The 21,085-nt window shown below is 36.1% G+C and overlaps 2 protein-coding genes across 2 annotated transcripts in view; both read right to left on the reverse strand.

Annotated features, from left to right (window-relative positions):
* Nucleotides 1-9,101, reverse strand: part of ash2 (Set1/Ash2 histone methyltransferase complex subunit ash2) — a 46,670-nt gene extending 37,569 nt beyond the window's left edge. Inside the window, exons 1-4 of the mRNA XM_069824449.1 lie at nt 8,951-9,101; nt 7,263-7,499; nt 3,206-3,384; nt 498-670 (exon numbers count right to left, since the gene is read on the reverse strand). Of these exons, the coding sequence (XP_069680550.1) occupies nt 498-670; nt 3,206-3,384; nt 7,263-7,499; nt 8,951-8,973 (612 nt within the window). The 5' untranslated portion in view covers nt 8,974-9,101. The remainder of the gene's footprint in view (nt 1-497; nt 671-3,205; nt 3,385-7,262; nt 7,500-8,950) is intronic.
* Nucleotides 9,102-14,530: 5,429 nt separating this feature from the next.
* The window catches only part of Sesn (Sestrin), a 66,377-nt gene continuing 59,822 nt past the window's right edge, over nt 14,531-21,085 (reverse strand). Inside the window, exons 6-8 of the mRNA XM_069824450.1 lie at nt 19,992-20,182; nt 19,327-19,471; nt 14,531-16,919 (exon numbers count right to left, since the gene is read on the reverse strand). Of these exons, the coding sequence (XP_069680551.1) occupies nt 16,833-16,919; nt 19,327-19,471; nt 19,992-20,182 (423 nt within the window). The 3' untranslated portion in view covers nt 14,531-16,832. The remainder of the gene's footprint in view (nt 16,920-19,326; nt 19,472-19,991; nt 20,183-21,085) is intronic.

The following is a 21,085-nucleotide window of genomic DNA, read 5'->3' on the forward strand; positions in this document are numbered from 1 at the left end:
ATAGGAAGGACTTGGGGCTTAAGGCCCCTGGAGTTTATGAGGCCACTCATGTGCAGATGTGAGTTGGCTCTATCAGGGGCTGAGGCAGGATGGCCCATCTATCAGCATAATTATTCGCAAATTTGATATCAATAATTTCTAAATTGCAATCATTCTGAGAATGGTCAAAGGAGAGTACAATTTACCAATCAGTTAATTTTAATTATTGGAAAATTTGATACCAATAATTTCTAAATTGCTTCAATCATTCAGAAAATAGTGGAAGGAGAATACAATTTTGTATCAAAGTGGAAGTCCATGCCCATGTGCGAACTTAACTGCAGTTTCGATTGTCAACTAACTTTGTATATGCAAAGTAGCGTATTTATCAGGAGTCTACTAAGACATTTCACCACAAGGACATTGCTGCCTCCTATCAGAATGGTAAAGATGTTTTTGTTGGTATCCAAGCTACTCGAACCTCTCAATCAAGGAATGTCCTGTATTTTCTTACTCACTGTTGAATGCCACGACTGAGTAACTCTTCTGGGCATGGTCGTCATTCCCTCCCAGTGAGAGTCTATGAATGGAATGATGTCTCGTTCCTTGGAAAACATGGTGCGTGGAGACCCTTCCTTCACGCTAGCTTGCATCAAATTTCCTATAGCTGTTACACACATCTGTGGAAAAGCTGCAACAAAAAAGAGCGAACTTAATTTTGTAGACATTTCATGGAGAAACATGTTAACGAAGAGAGCTTCTTTGCTGACAAAAGAAAAGCACATTAAGTGATTATAATTTTAATAATAGTCTTTCGGCCATTTTTATTTTTGTTCTGGAGGCCTGGCTCATGACCTCGCAGAGTGAGGGTGATTGTGGAGTACTGGTGGAATGATGATGATGAAAATGGTGAGAGGAAATGGGAGAACCTCGAGAAAACCCCTCGCATCAGCTTTGTCCACCATAAATTCCTCCATGACCCAAACAGATCGAACCTGGGACACCACAGTGGAAGGCAGAGGTGCTAACCACTCTGTCACAGGCGAGGAAGTGCTTATAATTTCTATACTCACTATAGAATTAGTTCATAACAGATTTCGCAAACTTGCATCATCAGTTGAAAGTTGTAGCGAAAACGTGATTGGCTGTTAGTTGTTCTCATTCCAGAGTTCATTTGTAATCACATCCTGCCACCTGACAATGAGAATAAGCCGGAGACAATGGTTAACAAAAGCTTGAAGCAGCTTATTGGTTTGTTTCGTCACCTTCCATGTTTCATAGTCATATAAAACTATATGATTTCATGTAAGATTATTATTAATTTTTTTTTGTATATTATTTTAATGTACCGAAGTACATAATGATGTTTCCATGCAGATATTCTGCGTCATCGTATGATGAAAGAGTAGTGGAATGGAGAAAAATTCTCTTTGGCACCGGGATTTGAACCCGGGTTTTCAGCTCTACATGCTGATGCTTTATCCACTAAGCCACACCGGATTCCCATCCCGGTGTCGGATCGAATCCTCTCAGTTTAAGTTTCACCTCTTGGGTTCCCTCTGGTGGCCACCCTCTGCACTACGTCATAGATGTCTATGAACGTAGGACTAATATCCACACATCCGGTGTGGCTTAGTGGATAAAGCATCAGCACATAGAGCTGAAAACCTGGAGAAAATTTTTCTCTGTTTCGATGCTAGATCGAAATCCTCTCAGTTTTTCTTTCGGTGGCCTACCCTCATATACTGTGTCACATAATATATTGTTGTTGTTGTTTTCTAATGCCAGGCGTTTGACAATAAGTCATTTGACCTCTTGCACTCCAATATTTTTCAAAGATATTGTCATGGTTAGCCACTGACGCACAGATTTTGAGATGTTCTGAATCCATTTCTTGATTGTGTCACAGAATATGTGACTGGCACAATGTCCAACACACTATGTACAGAGGTGCACTCATTATGAGTGACTAAGTGGCCGGGATCCGAAGGAGAGAATTTTCTTCTGTTCTATTCAGCCTTCACTATATGGTAACTCAGAATTCCTGCATGGAAATAACATATGTACTTCGGTACATCATAATAATTTCATAGCGTATTTTGGGAAAGCCATTGACCGAATTCCCAATATGTTCAGTCAATTTAAGACAGCAGTGTATTATGATAATAAATTGTTGAAATAATTTTAGTTTTGTTCTCTAAGCATGCAGAAATTTGATGCGAACAAATGTCACATTGTAAAATTCCTTTGCAGAACAAAAAGTTAAATTTTTTCTGATCAAATTTCTACACAATTATATGGACAAAACTAGAATTCCACCATTTATTATCATAATACACTGCTCTCTTAAATTAACTGGGAATTATATCAATGGCTTTTCCAGAATATACTATGAAATGTTTCATATATAACAATTTTTATCTCGAAAAGAAAGCAAAATTGTATTAAACTGTTTTCTTTGAAATTATCTCAAACAATAACCTCCTGATATTGATGACATTACTTACAGTTAGTCTATTACAAAATAATGTGGCTAAATATCAATAATTTCGTCAACTACTAATCCCTTTCTTGTCTTGTAAAACAATGTCAGGATTTGAATAATTTCGAGGGAAAAATTGTTCCGGAGCCAGGTATCGAACCCGGGACCTTTGGTTTAACGTACCAACGCTCTACCACTGAGCTACTCGGGAACTCTAGCCGACACCGATCCAATTTTTTCCTCTATATCCACAGACCTCAGAGTGGGCTGACAACCGTCAAGCAACCAACTTCGAGTGCACACTAACTCCGTGTGACTTAAATTGTGGTTTTCTGTTAACGAACAGTGAAGTGTATTATGCAAACCAAGATTTCAGGTATAACTCCCTGTAAAGTTGATTTGAATAAATTATTCAAATCAACTTTACAGGGAGTTATACCTGAAATCTTGGTTTGCAATGTCAGGATTTGTAAGACTGTATAAAAAATAACACAGATATGACCAACTAAAATTACATCTTATTTTCAAAAACTTTATATTAATAAACATCTGGCTTTGCCTGCTTTTCTATTAAGAGCTAGGCCATCCGTTTTACAACAGCGCAATGATTCTTGTCAGTACACAGCATGCTTTAAACATGACACTATGTTATAATCACAGAAACTTTGAGATCATGTCTATGATTACTAAGTAAAATACAGCTTCAAACTCCCAAACATGTAAGAGAGAACAGTTATTACTTACGCGCTTGGTTCTTTTTAAAGCTTTCAAGCCCTGTTGGAGAACAGTTCTTGCAGAGGAAAAAGTAATTCATCATAAATGGCACTAACTTCCCCAATTGATAACCTATACATGATTCATGATACCAGCGTAAACAGTTGGCACAAAGAAGTTCTACTATGTTCAGGTTCCGATCCTTGCCACTGCAAAGCAAAATAAATAAAATATTTATTAATAACAAACTTACAAACACAGTGGTGATGAAGGTGGTAATGGGTATTGTTGTGGTGGCATTGTAGTGGAAGTAGCAGTGGCAGTGATGATGATAAGATATAAGCTAATCACAGATACAGAATTACTGAGTACAAAAGTTTATAAAGGCTGGTTCACAATAAACCTGGAATGAAAACGACAATGAGAATGGGAACGGAAATATTTTGTAGTGTAGGCTTTCACGGCCGGAGTCTATACATCTAGAGTCATTTTTCGGGCTGAGAGGCCGTGGTCTGTTGGTTGGTTTTCTACCAGACGTTTCATCTGCAACTGCGGCAGACATCTTCAGTGGAGTGGTATCCGAGGTCGCAAAACTCTTCTCGGCGTACCTGAGGCAACTGATCCTGTGGCTGGTTGTGCGGGCGTATTTATAGTGCGACTAGCGGGCCGAGGCCTGTTGTCACTGCGGTCCGCACCGCTTTGTTCGCTGCTCCTGTTCTGGGTTCCGTCCTTTTGTTGTAGTGGCTTTTTATCTGTTCTGTTTAGGACCGGGTACCAACACTTGTTTAGCTTTACGCCTTCTTCATTACGATTAAAGTTGTTGTCATGTTAATAGATTTCGATCACTTCTCTATGTAGACGGGGGAAGAAGTGTGTCGTCGTGCTCAAGATGTCCGTGTCCTTGAATCGTATGTTGTGATCACCCTTTTGATAGGCATGTGCTGACACTACCGATTTGTCGATCTGTCCTAGGCGGCAATTCCTATTGTGTTCTGTCAGTCTCGGCAATAGGAATTGCTGCCTAGGACAGATCGACAAATCGGCAGTGTCAGCACATGCTTATCAAGAGGGCGATCACAACATACGATTCAAGGACACGGACATCTTGAGCACGACGACACACTTCTTCCCCCGTCTACATAGAGAAGCGATCGAAATCTATAAACATGACAACAACTTTAATCGTAATGAAGAAGGAGTAAAGCTAAACAAGTGTTGGTACCCGGTCCTAAACAGAACAGATAAAAAGCCACTACAACAAAAGGACGGAACCCAGAACAGGAGCAGCGAACAAAGCAGCGCAGACCACAGCGACAACAGGCCTCGGCCCACTAGTTGCACTATAAATACGCCCGCACAACCAGCCACAGGATCAGTTGCCTCAAATACGCCGAGAAGAGTTTTGCGACCTCGGATACCACTCCACTGAAGATGTCTGCTGCAGTTGCAGACGAAACATCTGGTAGAAAACCAACCAACAGACCAAGGCCTCTCAGCCCGAAAAATGAATCTAGATCTAATGGAAATATTATTAAAATAATTGTATTTAAATGTGAGCATGCACAATTAACTATTGTGAATGCTCTCATTTAAATACAATTATTTTAACATTATTTCCGTTCTCGTTTCCGTTCCCGGTTTATTGTGAACCAGCCTTAAATATGCCAAGAATTTATTATTTGTTATCTGAGACTTGTTGATGACATGTTAAATAACAGTATGTAGATTTTCGGTGTGTTTTAACGGAATTTACATTTTTGTCTCCTGAAAGCCTGGATTGTTCAATTCAAGAGTTTGCTTTCGAAGTTTCGAACTACCTTCTCATGCACTGCAAATGCAGTTTCCTATCAGTTAGTAAACTTCATAACTCTTCAGCGTGCATTTCGTATTTGAAAATATCGTACTGTAACATCACAGAACCATAACTGTTGAAAGAATAGTCACTTCGATTTCTTGCAATATATCGTCGTTGCTTTTAAGAAACCTATTATGTGACTTTACAGAAAATAATTTTTCAGGGGAAAGAAAAAATTAATTAAAAATCAATAGATCTACACTGATCTTCGATGATGTCATTTATGTGCATCGTATTCACTAACATTTTCTACCGAATTGCTTCATATTCTTATGTAGGCCAATTGATTTTTAATTATTTTTTTCTTCCTCTTGAAAAATTATTTTCTGTGAAGTCACATAGGAGGTTTCATAAAATCAATGATGATATGTTAATAATAAGAAGTAAGAACTGGCATATTGACAAAGTTATTGAAAGTACATGAAACATAATTAAATGTGTTTCACTGGAAGTTAATAAAGACATGTTCAATTCTAAAATTATAAATTAACATAACTTATATTTGCACATACAAAAATTAATGCCTTTGGTACATGGCAAATCTGGTCAATGAATTCATTGGCAATTTGATCGATAACCATGAATTAGTTATCTCGCAGTGAACATGAAACACGGCTAGGTTATTGAGAAGATCTTGACTTACTATCGATTACAAAAATGTCTTAAGATAACACAAAGCCTAGAGCAAAAGTGTTCCACAGTACATGTCAACATTGAAACTATAAGGAAACATTGTATAAACCTACTGAATTCACGGCAAAGTTCCATGACTACAGCTGCGAATATATTGAATAAGCAGTCATGGACAGCTGATAAGGGATGGTCCTCCAGCTTGGGGATTGGGTGAAGGGCTAACAACCCATCATTTTCTTTTTGCTTAACTTCTTGTGCCTTTGATGTGCCATTATTAGCCTATTACTATTATTAATGTAATTTCTATTCGTAATTTCCTAGAAGACGGGCAAAATCCAACATGGCTGACGAAAACTACAAAAAACGTTCTACCAACTATGAAGTTCAAATGCCACCAAACATCACACAATCAAAGACGGAAAATCAAACATATATTTATATTTTTAAAGAAGAATAAGCCCTTCAAAAATGAAAATATGTTTAATTTTCCAACTTTGATTTTTTTGGTGTTTGGTGGCATTCGAACTTCATAGTTGGCAGTACTTTTCTGGCAGTTTTCGTCCGCATTTTACTCCCACAAATCACTAAAACACACACAAAAAAAAAAACATAATAATTCATCACCTTTTCAAACAAAATTCAATCCTCACTGATGTCTTCAACGACAATCACTTCACTTCCAGTATATGACACAGGCTTCAAGGCAATCTAAACTTTAACCATGCAGGCAACAAAGAACTAAACCAACACTTTGTCGTACAGTCAACTTCGCATAATTAAACCATGTATTTACACAAAATGAAATTTTCTTCGAACACTCATTACACCTTAACTTATACGGAAAATTCAGTAAATAATTCCTTGAAACCACAGAAACACAGTTTTCTCCTCATCAATTGTCACAATTCTTATTCACCAGCGAAAGAACTAAACCAAAATCAACACAAATATAATACTCTGTTTATATTCAAACATCTGTCACGAAGATCATAAAATGACAAACTTTCAAAAGCTTCAGTCATCAGACACAATATAACACCACTCACATCAAACAACCAAGAACAACTGACAAAATCATTACCTATTCAAAATTACGAAAATTCTAGAACAAATGACAACTAACTTACTTACTGGCTTTTAAGGAACCCGGAGGTTCATTACCGCCCTCACATAGGCCCGCCACTGGTCCCTATCCCGAGCAAGATTAATCCATTCTCTATCATCATATCCCACCTCCCTCAAATCCATTTTAATATTATACTCCCACCTACGTCTCGGTCTCCCTAAAGGTCTTTTTCCCTCCGGCCTCCCAACTAACAGTCTATATGCATTTCTGGATTCGCCCATACGTGCTACATGCCCTGCCCATGACAACTATAACCAATCATATCGAAAGAAAATCACGACGAGACCTAGTATAAAAACTTAGAACTAACATATAAAGGTCACTAAACAAAATCACTACTAACATTTACTTCTAATATAAAAAAGTTGGTAATACCTACTACATACAATCAGGTGCCCGTCTTCTATGAAATTACTTTTCTATTTACTAGAAAGCACACATGAATGCGCAGACAAGGAATGATAAGAACTCACCAATAGCAATTCCCTTCCCGCTCCACTTGTTGTGGTTGTTTCGGTGCACCATTACTATTGCTGCTGTTGTTGTTGTTATTATTGCTACTCTGCTTCTTGTCGTCAGATGCCACAGTTTTTGAAGCATCTGACGGAGGTTCTGGGGGCTTCAACTCCGATTTTTGAGTCTGACTTTCTTCTGCAGTATTATTCTGAGCATTTGCTTCCGATGGTTTCGATGTTGTCTCTGATTCATTCCTGTCGACAGACAAATAATACAATGATATTGCTGTACTCTGCGGCAGCGTTAATAAAACATGAGCAAACCATAAGAACTAGCTGCAGCAGACAATAATGTGCATGGGTGAGATGAGAATTGGACAGCTTAGACCTAGCTTTTGCTCGTGATAGGCTACAGTGTACAATCTGTATCAAGTTTTCTTTCTTCTAGTGTGTGATTTAGTGTTAGTGTTTTGAGTAGCCTACTTAAAAAACATAGGCCTAATATCAACAATTACAAACGTCCTTGCCAAAGAAGCAAGACGTCTCTCTGGAATAGGACTGCCAAGTTTTCATACTGAAAATAAGGGAAATTTTGGAAATTACTGCAGGATTGCCAGCATTTTCAAACTGAAAAGGGAGATTTCGGAAATTACTGTCTACCTACACTAAAACCACATATTTATCACTAAATATATCTCACAGAAGCCAGTCAAGCAAAAAAAAAAAAAAAACTGTGACTTCTTCAGTGTAAGGTGTAGGGCCTAGCTTTTCTCGAGAATTACCTGAATAAGTACTTAGGTACTTCTGTACAAGAGCACTACCAAACGAAGGACAATTTTCACTGGAAAATGTTTAGAATGCACCGCTATTCGTATGAACGTAGGCTAAAGGTCTACGAAAATTTTTCGAAGGACCGTGAGATGAATTTATGTTAGCAATGGTGCAATATAGGCTACAATTGGAAGGAATGCATTTCAAGAATCATTGAGTTGCAAACATTGCATGCTCAGGAAGCCACATGAGGTTGTGTGTTTAGGCAAAAAGATTGATGTAATAGTATTGGACTTTCGGTCCCAAATTGGCGTCCTCCTCAGTTTTCTTTTGTTGTCGTTACCATGGCCTACGTATAACTCGACTAGAAGCCAAGTAGGTAAGTAAATCGTGCTTACCTTTAATTTTAGCGCAATCATACAGAAATACCTATAGGTCCTGTAGTGTCTTTTCAGAGTATTCTAACCTATAATCAATGTTACCAAGTGGGCCTACCGGTATACGAAAGATCTTTCACTTCTAATTAATATAAAAAACCCGCTTGTAAAAACGGAATTAGGCCTACTCTTAACAACGGCAAACCATAATCTAACCTTTCACTTGCCGACTCTGGAAAAAGCCATAATATTGACTGAGCTACCGTACTATTACGTACTACTTTCAAATCCAATCCCTCAAGGTGTGAAATAAACATGCAAATTGTTAGGTTAGTATGAATCTATAAATGTTATTCTCCAAACGAAGGAGATTGAACATACTTTCAAAACCTACAAAATAGCAACAACTACAAAAGTTCAAACCTAACACAAAGCCAACTTAACATGTGGGTGTACAACTTAAACAGTTGTTTAAAAACTGTATTTAGAGTTTTACAAACATAATAGATCCCATAATAGGTCTAATATTAATGGATTAAAGTTATTAAAACAATTTACCTGGCATTATCGCTATCCGCCATGTTACAAATAGGTTATAACCTAGACATCAGATCGTTGTATCAAACTTTCGCCGGTCAAATATTTAGATGTCCGAGACCGATGTCTATAATGATTGTGGTCGAATTATTTACAATAATTCCAACTTCCGTCTCTGATGAAAACAAAATACATTGTGATTATGTAGGCAAACACCAGGAAACTCCAATACGTGCTTTTTAGTAGGACTCGAAAGCAACTTTGATACAATTTCAAACTAACAATCCGCCATCTTGTACCATCCAGGACAGCCAACATAAGGGACAAATGTTCTTGTGAAATTTCCCTTTATTCCGAAACATGGAATAATGCATGACTGTGATTTATTTTAAGTTTACTACCCTCGGTTTAATCGTGAAATGGTTTAGAATTGAAATGAAAGAGAAGAGACTTCCTTTGATATCATTAATGTAAAAAAAACATGTTTATTTGGATTTTTCTGATGGAAGTTTCAAGTTTCAAAACTGCAGCCCCCCCATACTAGCACTTTCAGATCCCATGTTTTACTTTTTTTTCCCCTCTTGAACGAAGGTGGTACGCGAAGCATTTTTTTCGTTGTATGGAGGAGGGATCCAAAGGCTTACACTGCAGCCTGAGGCTTATTGTCCTTACCACTCCAATTCTGTGAATTATTGAGCAGCCGAACGGCTACGCTCTAGATCCCATGTTGCTACTTCTTTCTTTCTTTCTTTTTTTTTTTTTCTTTTTTTTTTAAATGCCTCATTTGGCTCGGTCACCTAAACTAAGACCACTTATCCTGCCCAAGACGTTCAGACGGACCTAACACCTACCAGCATGTGCCTACATGCATAACATACAAATAATGCATACAGGTAGGCTACCTTTTTTCACGGAGGAGGGGCTCCAAGGCTTGCACCACAGTCTGAGACTTACTTGTGATTTCCACTCCTGTTTTGTAATTATTTTAGTTGCTGAACGGTCGCAGTTTTGTATAAATATAGCACGCGGTATCATGAACTTAACCTGGGCTGTGGTAGACTAATGATGATAATAGCATATGAATAAATTATGGCGAAGTGAGTCCGAAGTCCAACGAGGTTGCCCAGCAATTCTACTTCTCGTTGAGGAAAAACCTCTGAATAAATCCCAATCAGGTCATTTGTCCCAACAGAGATTTGAACCCGGGCCCACTTTTTAATTACCATAACTTCATAATACTTACTCATTATCACGATGAAGAACATTAATGAGATAAAATCATTTCAGTCATCTTACAATGTCATCAAACTTGTTTCTTAAGTTCTCTGATCTTCATTTCAACAGACGAGCAGCCAACTTCTCTCCTGGATTTCTATACTGGAGTAAGGGACAGATGTTTCATGACATGGCCACCAAGGTCACCCGATATGACTGCATGTGACTTTTTTCTATGGGGGTACATAAAGGACCGTGTGTTTGTACTGCCTTTGCCACGTGATTTAGAGGAACTAAAAACCAGAATTCAAGAAGCTGCCGCCACGGTCACAGAGGATATGTTTAAAAGGGTATGGGAAGAGTTTGATTATCGTTTGGACATCTGCAGAGTCACTCGTGGTTCACACATTGAATCTCTGTAAGGTGTAAACAGAACTTTGAGAGTTTGACTTTAAACTGACATGTGTTTGAAAGCGCTATCATTAGTAGTTTTTGAAAGTGTTACCGGACTTTTGATGTGCCCTGTAGATCTAGGGTGTCAAGTTTCTGGTTTTTTTTTTATTTAATTTTCAACACTTCCACGTACCCACATGATTCACCCACCATTTTACAGTGCGATTCATAGCCCTGTTTTCAATATGCAGAAATCCGAAGCAGATTTTTGTCACATGATAACATGTCCCTTAACCATATCCTATATTTCAGTATACCAATTCAACGCAAGCAATATACCAGTATCTTGGCCATACAAAAACGGAACCTGCACTGTACTTCCTGTTAGTATATACTGGGTGTTCATTTCAAAGTGTATCATGACGTCACTGTTGTTGGGTCACTGATTTGAAGCGAGTTTCAGCTTATATGTTAGAGAAGTTGCCTATTATTTAAGGCGTTCAATCTCAACTTGAGAACGTGTACGGTATAACTTGAACGTCGTAGCAACAGATGGCGGTCTGTACGGTCTGTGTGCTATCATAACCTCTTTCGAACTGTGTTTTGAGCCGGCAAGTCGTACGCAGGGTATTTGTTATCACTGGTTGCATACGGTAACATTCCACAACACAAATCAAATGCTCCGTGTCCATGTTGACCGTCGAAGTTAATGCCAACAAATACGTAAGTAATCGTCTTAACCCTCTCCCCATATCCCGACAGTATGTATTTCCAAACAGTTCACATTCCTGCCACTACCGGCGTTACCGTACATATCGGTACATACTCTTCAGAATGAACGCCGTACTTGCTAGACAACTTCTTTGCCCCTTAGGTTATACACCTCTGCGGAAGTGTAGGAAGATTGAATTCTCTAGGCTCATCGGCTAGCCACATGACGGCATACAGCGAGCCATGACACATTTTGAACTGAACACCCAGTATAACCTTTCACCTCTTTCATGGCCAATTCTCCACTGGACGAATTAATTGAATTCAACAAGGAAAGGCACTCTTAATCTGGACAGTTATTTCGATAGGACTGGCAAGGTTGCAGAGGAAATGGTGGCTTTGGGTTTTGTTTTCAATAAGAAGTCATATATTTCAATTTAAAATAATTTTAATAGCCTATTCATAAAAAAGTCTTGACTTTTTTCTTCATTATTACACGTAATTTGATAACTACCTTCTTTCTTTGAAGCACTTCAGATGCCCCACATTCCCAAAAATCACAAGAAGCATAAATATGAGCCATGATGTTAAAAATCTTTATTCCAAAAACAGCGTACACATTCCATAAAATCTTTTCTTCGATAGAAGAAGCCGACTGACCCAAACAGAATAAGCATCAGGCTCCATTATGTCTTCTTGCATATAAAACTATGGGCACTCATACAGAGGACATAATCGCCACACAGCAGTGAGAACAGCTCACGACAGTGTGCGATTATCTGCCCTGGACTCCACCACAAAACATGAAGTGCATGCATGCAAGAATCATTTCATATAATTAAAGTATCTCACTAAGTGTCTATTATTATAATAATAAGAAAACATCACAGATACCAAAAAACTACACGTATCTTAATGAAAAAGACTTAATGCCTCATCATCATAATCAGCAGCATCATCATCATCTTCTTCATCATCAAAAACTGTCCCAGTTTTTATTTTTCTTAGCTTGAAAAACTGTAATCAAATCTTGCTCAGAACATATATTCACTGATACATGATCCAGTACTGACATGATCTGGACCAGTTTACAATTTTTTTGTGTTTTTATTAACATTTTTTAATCTTGAAATAATCACATCAAAGCTTGGGGATGGGGAAGAGAAGCCAAATAGGATTTTCAACTTTCTTTTTTAAAGTGTTAATAGCCTCATTCTCGAAACACATACAAACTGCTTTTGCTAATACGAGGGATAATGGCCCGTAACTCGAGCTCTAGATACATGGAACTGAATACACGATAACATAGCAACACTGGTTGTTAGGATGGGTCCCTCAAGGGAACAACATTCAAAGCTTGTTCACTTAACTCGACAGATACAGGTTTCCACCATCCATCTTTTCTCCAGTTTGTGTAGTCAATTAAAAATCACTACATTTTGATTGTTTCGTGAATTTTAACAAATTAAAAAATAAAAAGTTTATATGTGACTTGAGACTTAAGAGAGAATGCTGCATAGAGGTTTGCTTTCATCACACTCAGGTCACGTTGTTTAATCTGTTGGGCCTCGATAAGATATAATTTTATTTGTTTTGTTTACACCCCAAAAACTGCGTTGTAATATCTACTACCAATACTAAAATCTGGGAAGTGTTAATACGCAATATAAAATAATCTAAAATGTTTAATATTCTTCAAACATCTAGGCCAGTTCATTAGGAGGAAAAATATTCCCCATCTCATAGTATGTAATGCAACAGCATAAAAATTAAATTAATGCGCATTGTTTAAAAAATCATCTCACTCAATAAAAAGTTGAAAATCAATTACAACAAACATATTGTGTGTGGTTTTTTTTTTTTTTTCGTGTGTGACCAAGGCAATTTGGCATTATAACATTTCCATGCACATTTTAAGCCTATACAATTAATCCAAGAAATATATTATGTTAATAATAAAACAAATTTTTATTATTATCATTATTAATATTACAAAGTATAAATCATGTTCCAATCTAAAGGTAATACTGAGATCACACAAGGGGGGAGGGATGAGGGAAGAAGAACACTATAATAGAGAGCTAACAAACTCGCTACAGCTCCCGAAAAAAAAAAAATGGTCGTCTTGTAACACGCCTACATCTATTCCATATCTTGAATTTGTGCAACGTGCAGCCAAAAGAAAGATCAAAACAAATATTCACAATCGTTGACTATGCGATTCTGAATTGTGAGGGTTGCCATAGTGCTACTAGAAAACAGTCTTGTCTGGGAAATTACTTCAAACTTTTGTCTGTAATTTTAATGTCCATAAATCTTCGCATAATACTCCTAAATGACATCCCAGTCTTTGAAAATACAGACTGGTACTAATTGAAATGGATCATTTTGTTTCACAAAATCATTTTCATTTTGCAGTGTCAAATTGTCTATGTCAGTAGGATCTTATTAAAAGAGTTTCAAGATTTCATACACTTCTTAAATTCATTTCCTTTTTTAATTTCCGTTAACGTCTGTAGGATACAATGCAGAGACAACTTGAAACAGTCTAATAATTTAATAAAGAGTCAAGAACGTCCAAAAGATGACTGATGGGCAGTCACTGATTGTTCTGTTATGCAACCATCTTGACCTACTTTTTCTGTATTGTTACTACACATCAATAAAATTCTTGAATTCTTTTTTTCTAAAAATTTCCCCTGGTGTTAAGATTATTCATAATAATGTGAGAGTTGCAATACGAAAATTCACAGGTTTTCTTTCGTTCTTGTGTCACTGACAACATTTTTGCGGTATTGAACAAAAAATTTCGGTTTGGTCTCATTTATCTAAAACCACAAGGATCTGGTACTAATTCAAATGGACCATTTTGTTTCACAAAATCATTTTCATTTTGCAGTTTCAAATTATCTATGTCAGTAGGGTCTTATTAAAAGAGTTTCAAGATTTCATACACTTCTTAAATTCATTTCCTTTTTTAATACAGTTTAATAATTTAATAAAGAGTCAAGAACGTCCAAAAGATGACCGATGGGCAGTCATTTTGCAATTTAAAATTGTCTATGTCAGTAGGGTCTTATTAAAAGAGTTTCAAGATTTCATATACTTCTTAAATTCATTTCCTTTTTTAATACAGTCTAATAATTTAATAAAGAGTCAAGAACGCCCAAAAGACGACTGATGGGCAGTCACTGATTGTTCTGATATGCTACAATTTTGACCTACTTTTTCTGTATTGTTACTACCTATCAATAAAATTCTTGAATTCCTTTTTTCGAAAAATTTCCCCTGGTGCTAAGATTATTCACAATAATGTGAGAGTTGCATTAAGAAAATTCACAAATGCAATGACTTATAGGTTTTCTTTCGTTCTTGTGCCACTGAAAACATTTTCGCAGTACTGAACAAAAAATTTCGGTTTAGTCTCATTTATCTGAAACCACCAGGATCTGAATTTAAATGCACTAAAACGTAGTATTGCTACTTTCTATCTTAATACTTAGCAATGGTGAGAAGCAACGCATATTGTGACCAATCACAGATGCTTTTGAAGATTCAAACTTTGTAACGTTGTAAACATTCTCAACCGTAATATACACCACGCTTACCCAAATACAGTTCATATCAGTTTTAGTTTATAATGCACTTAAATCCGGGCACTGAAAATCACAATTTAGAAGTTTTTGTAAAAATCGTGCAATTTTGCAAGATAAAATTTTCTGTTTGGTGTCATGTAAGTGAAACAACTTACGAGTCATAAATCTGAAATTTCCCTCAGATTAGTTAAAATATTTTCTCTTACTAACTTTAAAACATAAATTGCTTAAGATGCAATAAGATAAGACTGCATGTGGGCACCAAGCAACCAATCTTTGAAAGCAGCACAATTCTGAATTGTACAGTCATCGAGATCTTGCTGTGAACATGAGTGGGGATACAAGTGTTACAAGTCACAAGAAACTTGTAAGAAAAATATAAATTAGAACACGTTTATGAATTTCTCTTGACTTTTACTGTTCAATGATTTTTTTTTTTTTTTCCGAATAAAATAAGGGAAAAGATGACTGAGGCAACACAAGACTTAAAAAGGACGAATTAGTTGATTTGTTTCACAGTGAGAAGAGAGTTACTGCAACTCATGTAATAGAGATCTTAAGATATAACGAGCTGGTGGTTAGTCTACGACTCTGAATCCTCCCAACAGTCAATGAAATGGGAGGAATCTCTTTCATCAATCATCACCATCATCATCATGCAAGCAAATCTTAACATTCTGCGTATCTCGTGTCTGTCTTAGGAAGGTTTCATCACATCAGAAGCCAGATTGCAACCAAGCTTTAATAAATCCAGTATCACATCAAATCCTCTGAATACAAATCGAATGCTCTCAGAAAATACGAGATTTTACAGCTTTTAAGTCTGTTAATCTAAAGCATTCCTAGGACAGATCAGACAAGCCTCCACGCTTTCCAAGTACAATATTAATTAATGGATTAATGGTTTCAACTACATTCACATACAAAGCTTCATTGAAGCGATATTATTACATACGTAAATTGTTACTATTTCCAATATAACACATTGTTATGTAAATCAAGTTCTCTTTCATTTACGAGGCAATTAAATTTCTCTTTTTTAATTTTGTTATTTAAACTTTTACTTAGTAACTAGACCACTTTAAACCTAAGAAGCCTTGAAAAAACTTGGCAGAAAAAAATATATCTTCACATAAAATGAAACTTTTTTTTTTCCGAAAAGAGCCCAAATCTCTACGGTTTCTCAGTTCTTCCAATACCATCATGCAATGCTAGAAGATGACGCTGATCTAATCTATGTTAACATTAAGTATCACCTCTTGACATCTACAGAGACTACACTGGTCGGCGCTGTTCACCATTGGTTATAATTACAAACAGCAACAATGTTGTTGAGGAAGGGACTACTTGAGCCAAGAGGTCGACATCTTTGTGACATCAAATGAACAACTAAAACATGCACAAGCTTTGGAATTTAAAGGGAAGTAAATAATCACTAAAACCGCAGAGAGATGGGCTCAAATGGAAGGGCAACAGTTACGCACAATTAATTTTCTACTGAGAACGGATCACAGTCAATCATGTGTAGATTTATGTATTTCTTTGTGCAGTGCAGAAAATATCAGGGATTACAAGGGACGCGGGAAAGGAAGGGGACCGAGAGAAGAGGGAGGGAAGGGGTATTCACTATGTACACGCACAACACACAACTGTCCCCTCTGCCAACTGTTTAGCACCCATCCTTACCAAAAATTCTACAAGGGGGAGAGGGAAATATATGAAGTGGCTAGGTCTGACATTTTTTTCTTTTAAACTTACTCTGTTTTAATAGTACATGTATATCTTTCATCTTACTAAATCATTTTTATATATGATAATTTGATTAATTAATTATTGTGATAGTAGAAATGTCTTCTTCTTCTTCTTTTGTTCCTCCATTCCTCGTGCCTGTCTTTAGCTTCAATCCACAAAGCACTTCACCCACCAACGCATTGACACCAGCAAGTAAAAGTTTTAGACGCACCATACTGGCTGCACTGACGCTTCACCTACGTCATGTAACGCATGATGGCACGCAATGCATATAGCAGTTCGGCCTGCATGCGTGCCTCCAGGACCATGAGGTTAACATGTACCTGCAACCAAAAAAAATAACCACATATAGGCATTTGCAATTCTTGAACCGAAGCTACTGTTTTATACTTGTTCATTCCACAATTCCCAAACTTTAAAACACAACTCAATTTCTTCTTTCAACTGGTTAATAATTTTTGTTAATCTGTGTAGTCTACAGCAGGGCAATCATTTCTGATCAGTGAAAAAAAAAAAAAAAATACGTCATAGCCAGTGATCTACGTTTTTCGTTTTGTTAGTGAAAACTGGTATTATTTTTAATACAGCAAATGTGATAAACTATGCTTTATTGTAAAGAATATTTTTGTCATCTTTACAGGTTTTCCGTCATACTATGAGACAGTTAAGGTGAAAGGTAAACCTTTTGCTAGTATAATTTTACTGTATTTCAACTTTCTTTCCTCAGAATCTATACGTCCCTTGGAAACAAAAATTAGCATGCTTAATTTACACTATTGTACGTCGCTAAGCAAGTTTAATGTTATTGAAAACCTAGTAGTCTTTTTTAATTATGAAAATTTGTGAAATATTTTATTCAGCTGGATTATGTTTACACGATAACTCGAAAAATACTTAAGATGATTTGAGCCGTTCAGAGCAGTAGTGGTGTAAGTCAAGAATGGGTAATGAGGGTTAAAGTGAACATTCTGTAAAATACAGCGCAAAGTAGCAATTAATCATCATCATATCCCTCACGTATTAGACCCTACAGGATCTGCTACGGTCTCATGCCAGCGCTTTCGTGGTCTTCCCAATTTCCTCTTTCCTCTTGGTACATAAGTAAGAATCTGTTTAGGCCATCTAGTGCGATCCATCCTTTCGACATGTTTTTTCCACTGAAGTCGATATTGTTGAACAAAATTAACTATAGGATCCATTTTGAGTTCCTGCAATATGTCCACATTTTTACGGTGTTCCAGCAAAGAGCATCCCGCTGTTCGTCTCATGAACCTCATTTCCGCTGTCGTCAGCCTTTGCTCATCAGCTTTTCTGATTGTCCATGCCTCGCTACCGTAGGTGAGGACTGGTCGAGCTAGTGTTTTATATACCTTTAGCCTTGTATGTTTCTGAACATGGGAGGATTTGAAGACGGCATTAATGACGCCAGTGATTTTTATAAATCTAGATATTTTTTTCGACATATCTTCATCAGTGATGTAAGAGAGGTTATAACCTAAATAGTTAAATGAGTTAACACGTTCAATTAAAGTATTATTTATCATGATCTTACTTGGAATTGGGTTCTCTCCCGAAAATGCCATGACTTTTGTTTTCTCTTTTGAGATTTCCATATTGAAATCAGAGGCGATTATTTGCAAATTATAAATGGCTCTTTGTAAAGCATCCTCTGTTTTAGCCATAATAACCTGATCGTCGGCAAACATATGGAGGAAATGCCATATAAACGCCTGTCCACAAGGCTATTAAGGTAGCAGCCCTACCACTGGACTACTGTGCGACAGGCTTGTAACCTATCCACAGGAACTCCATATTACATTCAAGTCTCATAATATTAACAGTAGCAATTAATATTCAATTTATTTAAACTATTAGTAGTCAGTGGATAGCAAGAAGGACATATTAATTGCTACTTTGCATTGTATTTTACAGAATTCTTACTTTAAACCTCATTACCCAATTTTGACTTACACTACTTTTGCTCTGAAACTTTGCATGCATGTATAGTTCTCCCATCTGAACAACATATTCTGAAATCTTAATCTTTAATATAGAATATATAGTTTATTTTAAAAAATAACCGTAAGTAATGTCATTAATTTCAAGTGGTTATTCTTTGCGATATTCCAAACAAAAATGTTTAATACTATTTTGCTTATTTCTTGCTTTCTTTTAGAGAAAAAAATTGTTTTATACGAAAATTTCATAGCGTGTTTTGGGAAAGTCATTGATTTAATTTCCATTATGCTCAGTCAATTTAAGAAAGCAGTGTATTATGATAATAAATGATTGAAAGAACTTTCATAATTAAATTGACCGGCATATTGGGAATTAAATCAATGGGTTTCCCAAAACACGCTATGAAGTGTTTAATGTAAAATAATTTTGATCTCGGAAAGGGAGCAAAATTGAATTAAACTTTTTCGTTTGAAGTATCTCAAAGAATAACCCACTGAAATTAATGACATTACTTACGGTTCACCCTGTGTATGTGTGTGTCTCTATGTATTTATATTTATAGTGTGAAATCAATTTTCTTTTACAAGATCATTTTTCAATTGCATTTATCTGACTTGTCACCAATGGTGGCTATGAGAAAAATAATTCTAGCGAGTCCAGTTCAAATCTAAAACTGTACTGAATCTTCAACTATACTTATACCCAAAATATGAAATGCCATCAGATCATTAGTAAGGACCAAGAATTCATAAATGGGTTGCAAATAATTACCTTCTCACTGTGCTTGAACTCTCGCAGAACACGATCATAGTCTTTCTTTGTAACTCTCTCTGGGTAACAGCACGCAGACTTGATGAATGCCTTCAATGATCGTTCCAGCAATTGGTTCACCTCACCATAATCGTAGTCATCATGCCTTTAACCAACAAATACATACTAAGTTCCCTTCCAAGCATCGTATTATATAGTTACTCAAACATGTTTTTAAGTAGGATTACAGAAATCCCCGTTAGTTACTGAAAAAACTAAATCCTTTGAATAAAAACCAGCCAAAAATGGTATAACTATCCCAATACACGTATAGTTCTCGCCAAGCTTGGGCAGTCTCAATCACACTCTCTCCAAATTCGTGACTGGCCCGAAACATAATAAATCATATAGTGCATGCCTGTTCGTTATGCAGTGTTGTCATATTTCTTTCTTAAGGTATGTGCTACTGAGTTTTAAAATTTCCACAATTTTTATCCGATTTCAAAGAAATTTTAATCACTTATTATTTTCATTATGATATTGAAATTTTCAGATTTTTCGGTTTTAACGATCCTTTAAAAGAATTAATATTTAAATCAGCTACAACTGAGAGACTGAATGAACTAATTTTACAACTTTGAGTACCAAGACTTTATGAACACTGTATTAATCTAAATGAGCCTTACCTGATGCCAAACATGCATTGGATGTAGTTCCAGATGGCACGCCTGAAACGTGACGTATCCACATCTTTTCTTCCACCCATAGTGTAATATGTAAGATTGTAAGCAGTCTTGAATTTTTCGTCCAGTAAGTTACCGACGTCATTATATAACCTATTGACTAGTGAGTATCCATGATCATCCCACGAGTAATCCTGGAAATAAAGAAAACATTACATTAGTTATGCAATTATCCCATTTTCTTTAAATATAATAAAGGTAATAAACCAATTTCATCCATACTAAAAATTAAAATGCATAATTTTGACTGTTCCGATATAAATTGCAATTATTCAAATATTAATGAAGTTAATGAGGTTAAATACTTCGGTATAATTATTGATAATCATTTAAAATGGAAGAATCATATTCATTACGGTATATTTGTAATAAATTACGTAAAAAATTGTAATACTTTGTTGTTCTAAGAAATATTTTGTCAATTAACTGTTTACGTACAATTTATTTAGCATTATTTCAATTTATATTTATGTATGGTATTATACAGTAGGTTGGGGTGGAACTTATAAATCCATCCTTTATCCTTTAATTTTACTACAGAAAAAAGTATTAAAATTTATTTAAAAGGCAGAAAGATTACTCAACTTAACTGTTGTTTAAACATTTCAAAGCTTTCAACATTATCTCCGAGATCACAACATGCTAATTTATTGGGAACAACTCGCAATACTTGGGTACCAACAAAACCAGTTATGGATGTTTAGATGAAGAAGTATCTCTTGAAGTGAGCAAAGCTAACAGATTTTCAGGTTTTATTTAAAGGATACAATTTGTCACAACACACATAAAGATCTGAGGCAAAAGTAAGGATTTATAAATCGATGAGACTGATTTTTGCAGCTGAAACCAGACCTGATACATCAAAGACAAGACATGTTACAAATCGCTGAAATGAAAGTCTTAAGAACAATTGAGTGACTCAGTGCCAGAGTTGCCTAAACCACATTTACGTTGAAAAAAGTTATCAAAGTCTAAACTTAGACGTCGTTTGTTAAAATTATATGCTCTCAATTGGAAATTATTTCTCATTTACTATC

Source organism: Periplaneta americana, chromosome 4 (genome assembly GCF_040183065.1).
Source record: "Periplaneta americana isolate PAMFEO1 chromosome 4, P.americana_PAMFEO1_priV1, whole genome shotgun sequence".
NCBI classification, from domain to species: Eukaryota; Metazoa; Arthropoda; class Insecta; order Blattodea; family Blattidae; genus Periplaneta; species Periplaneta americana.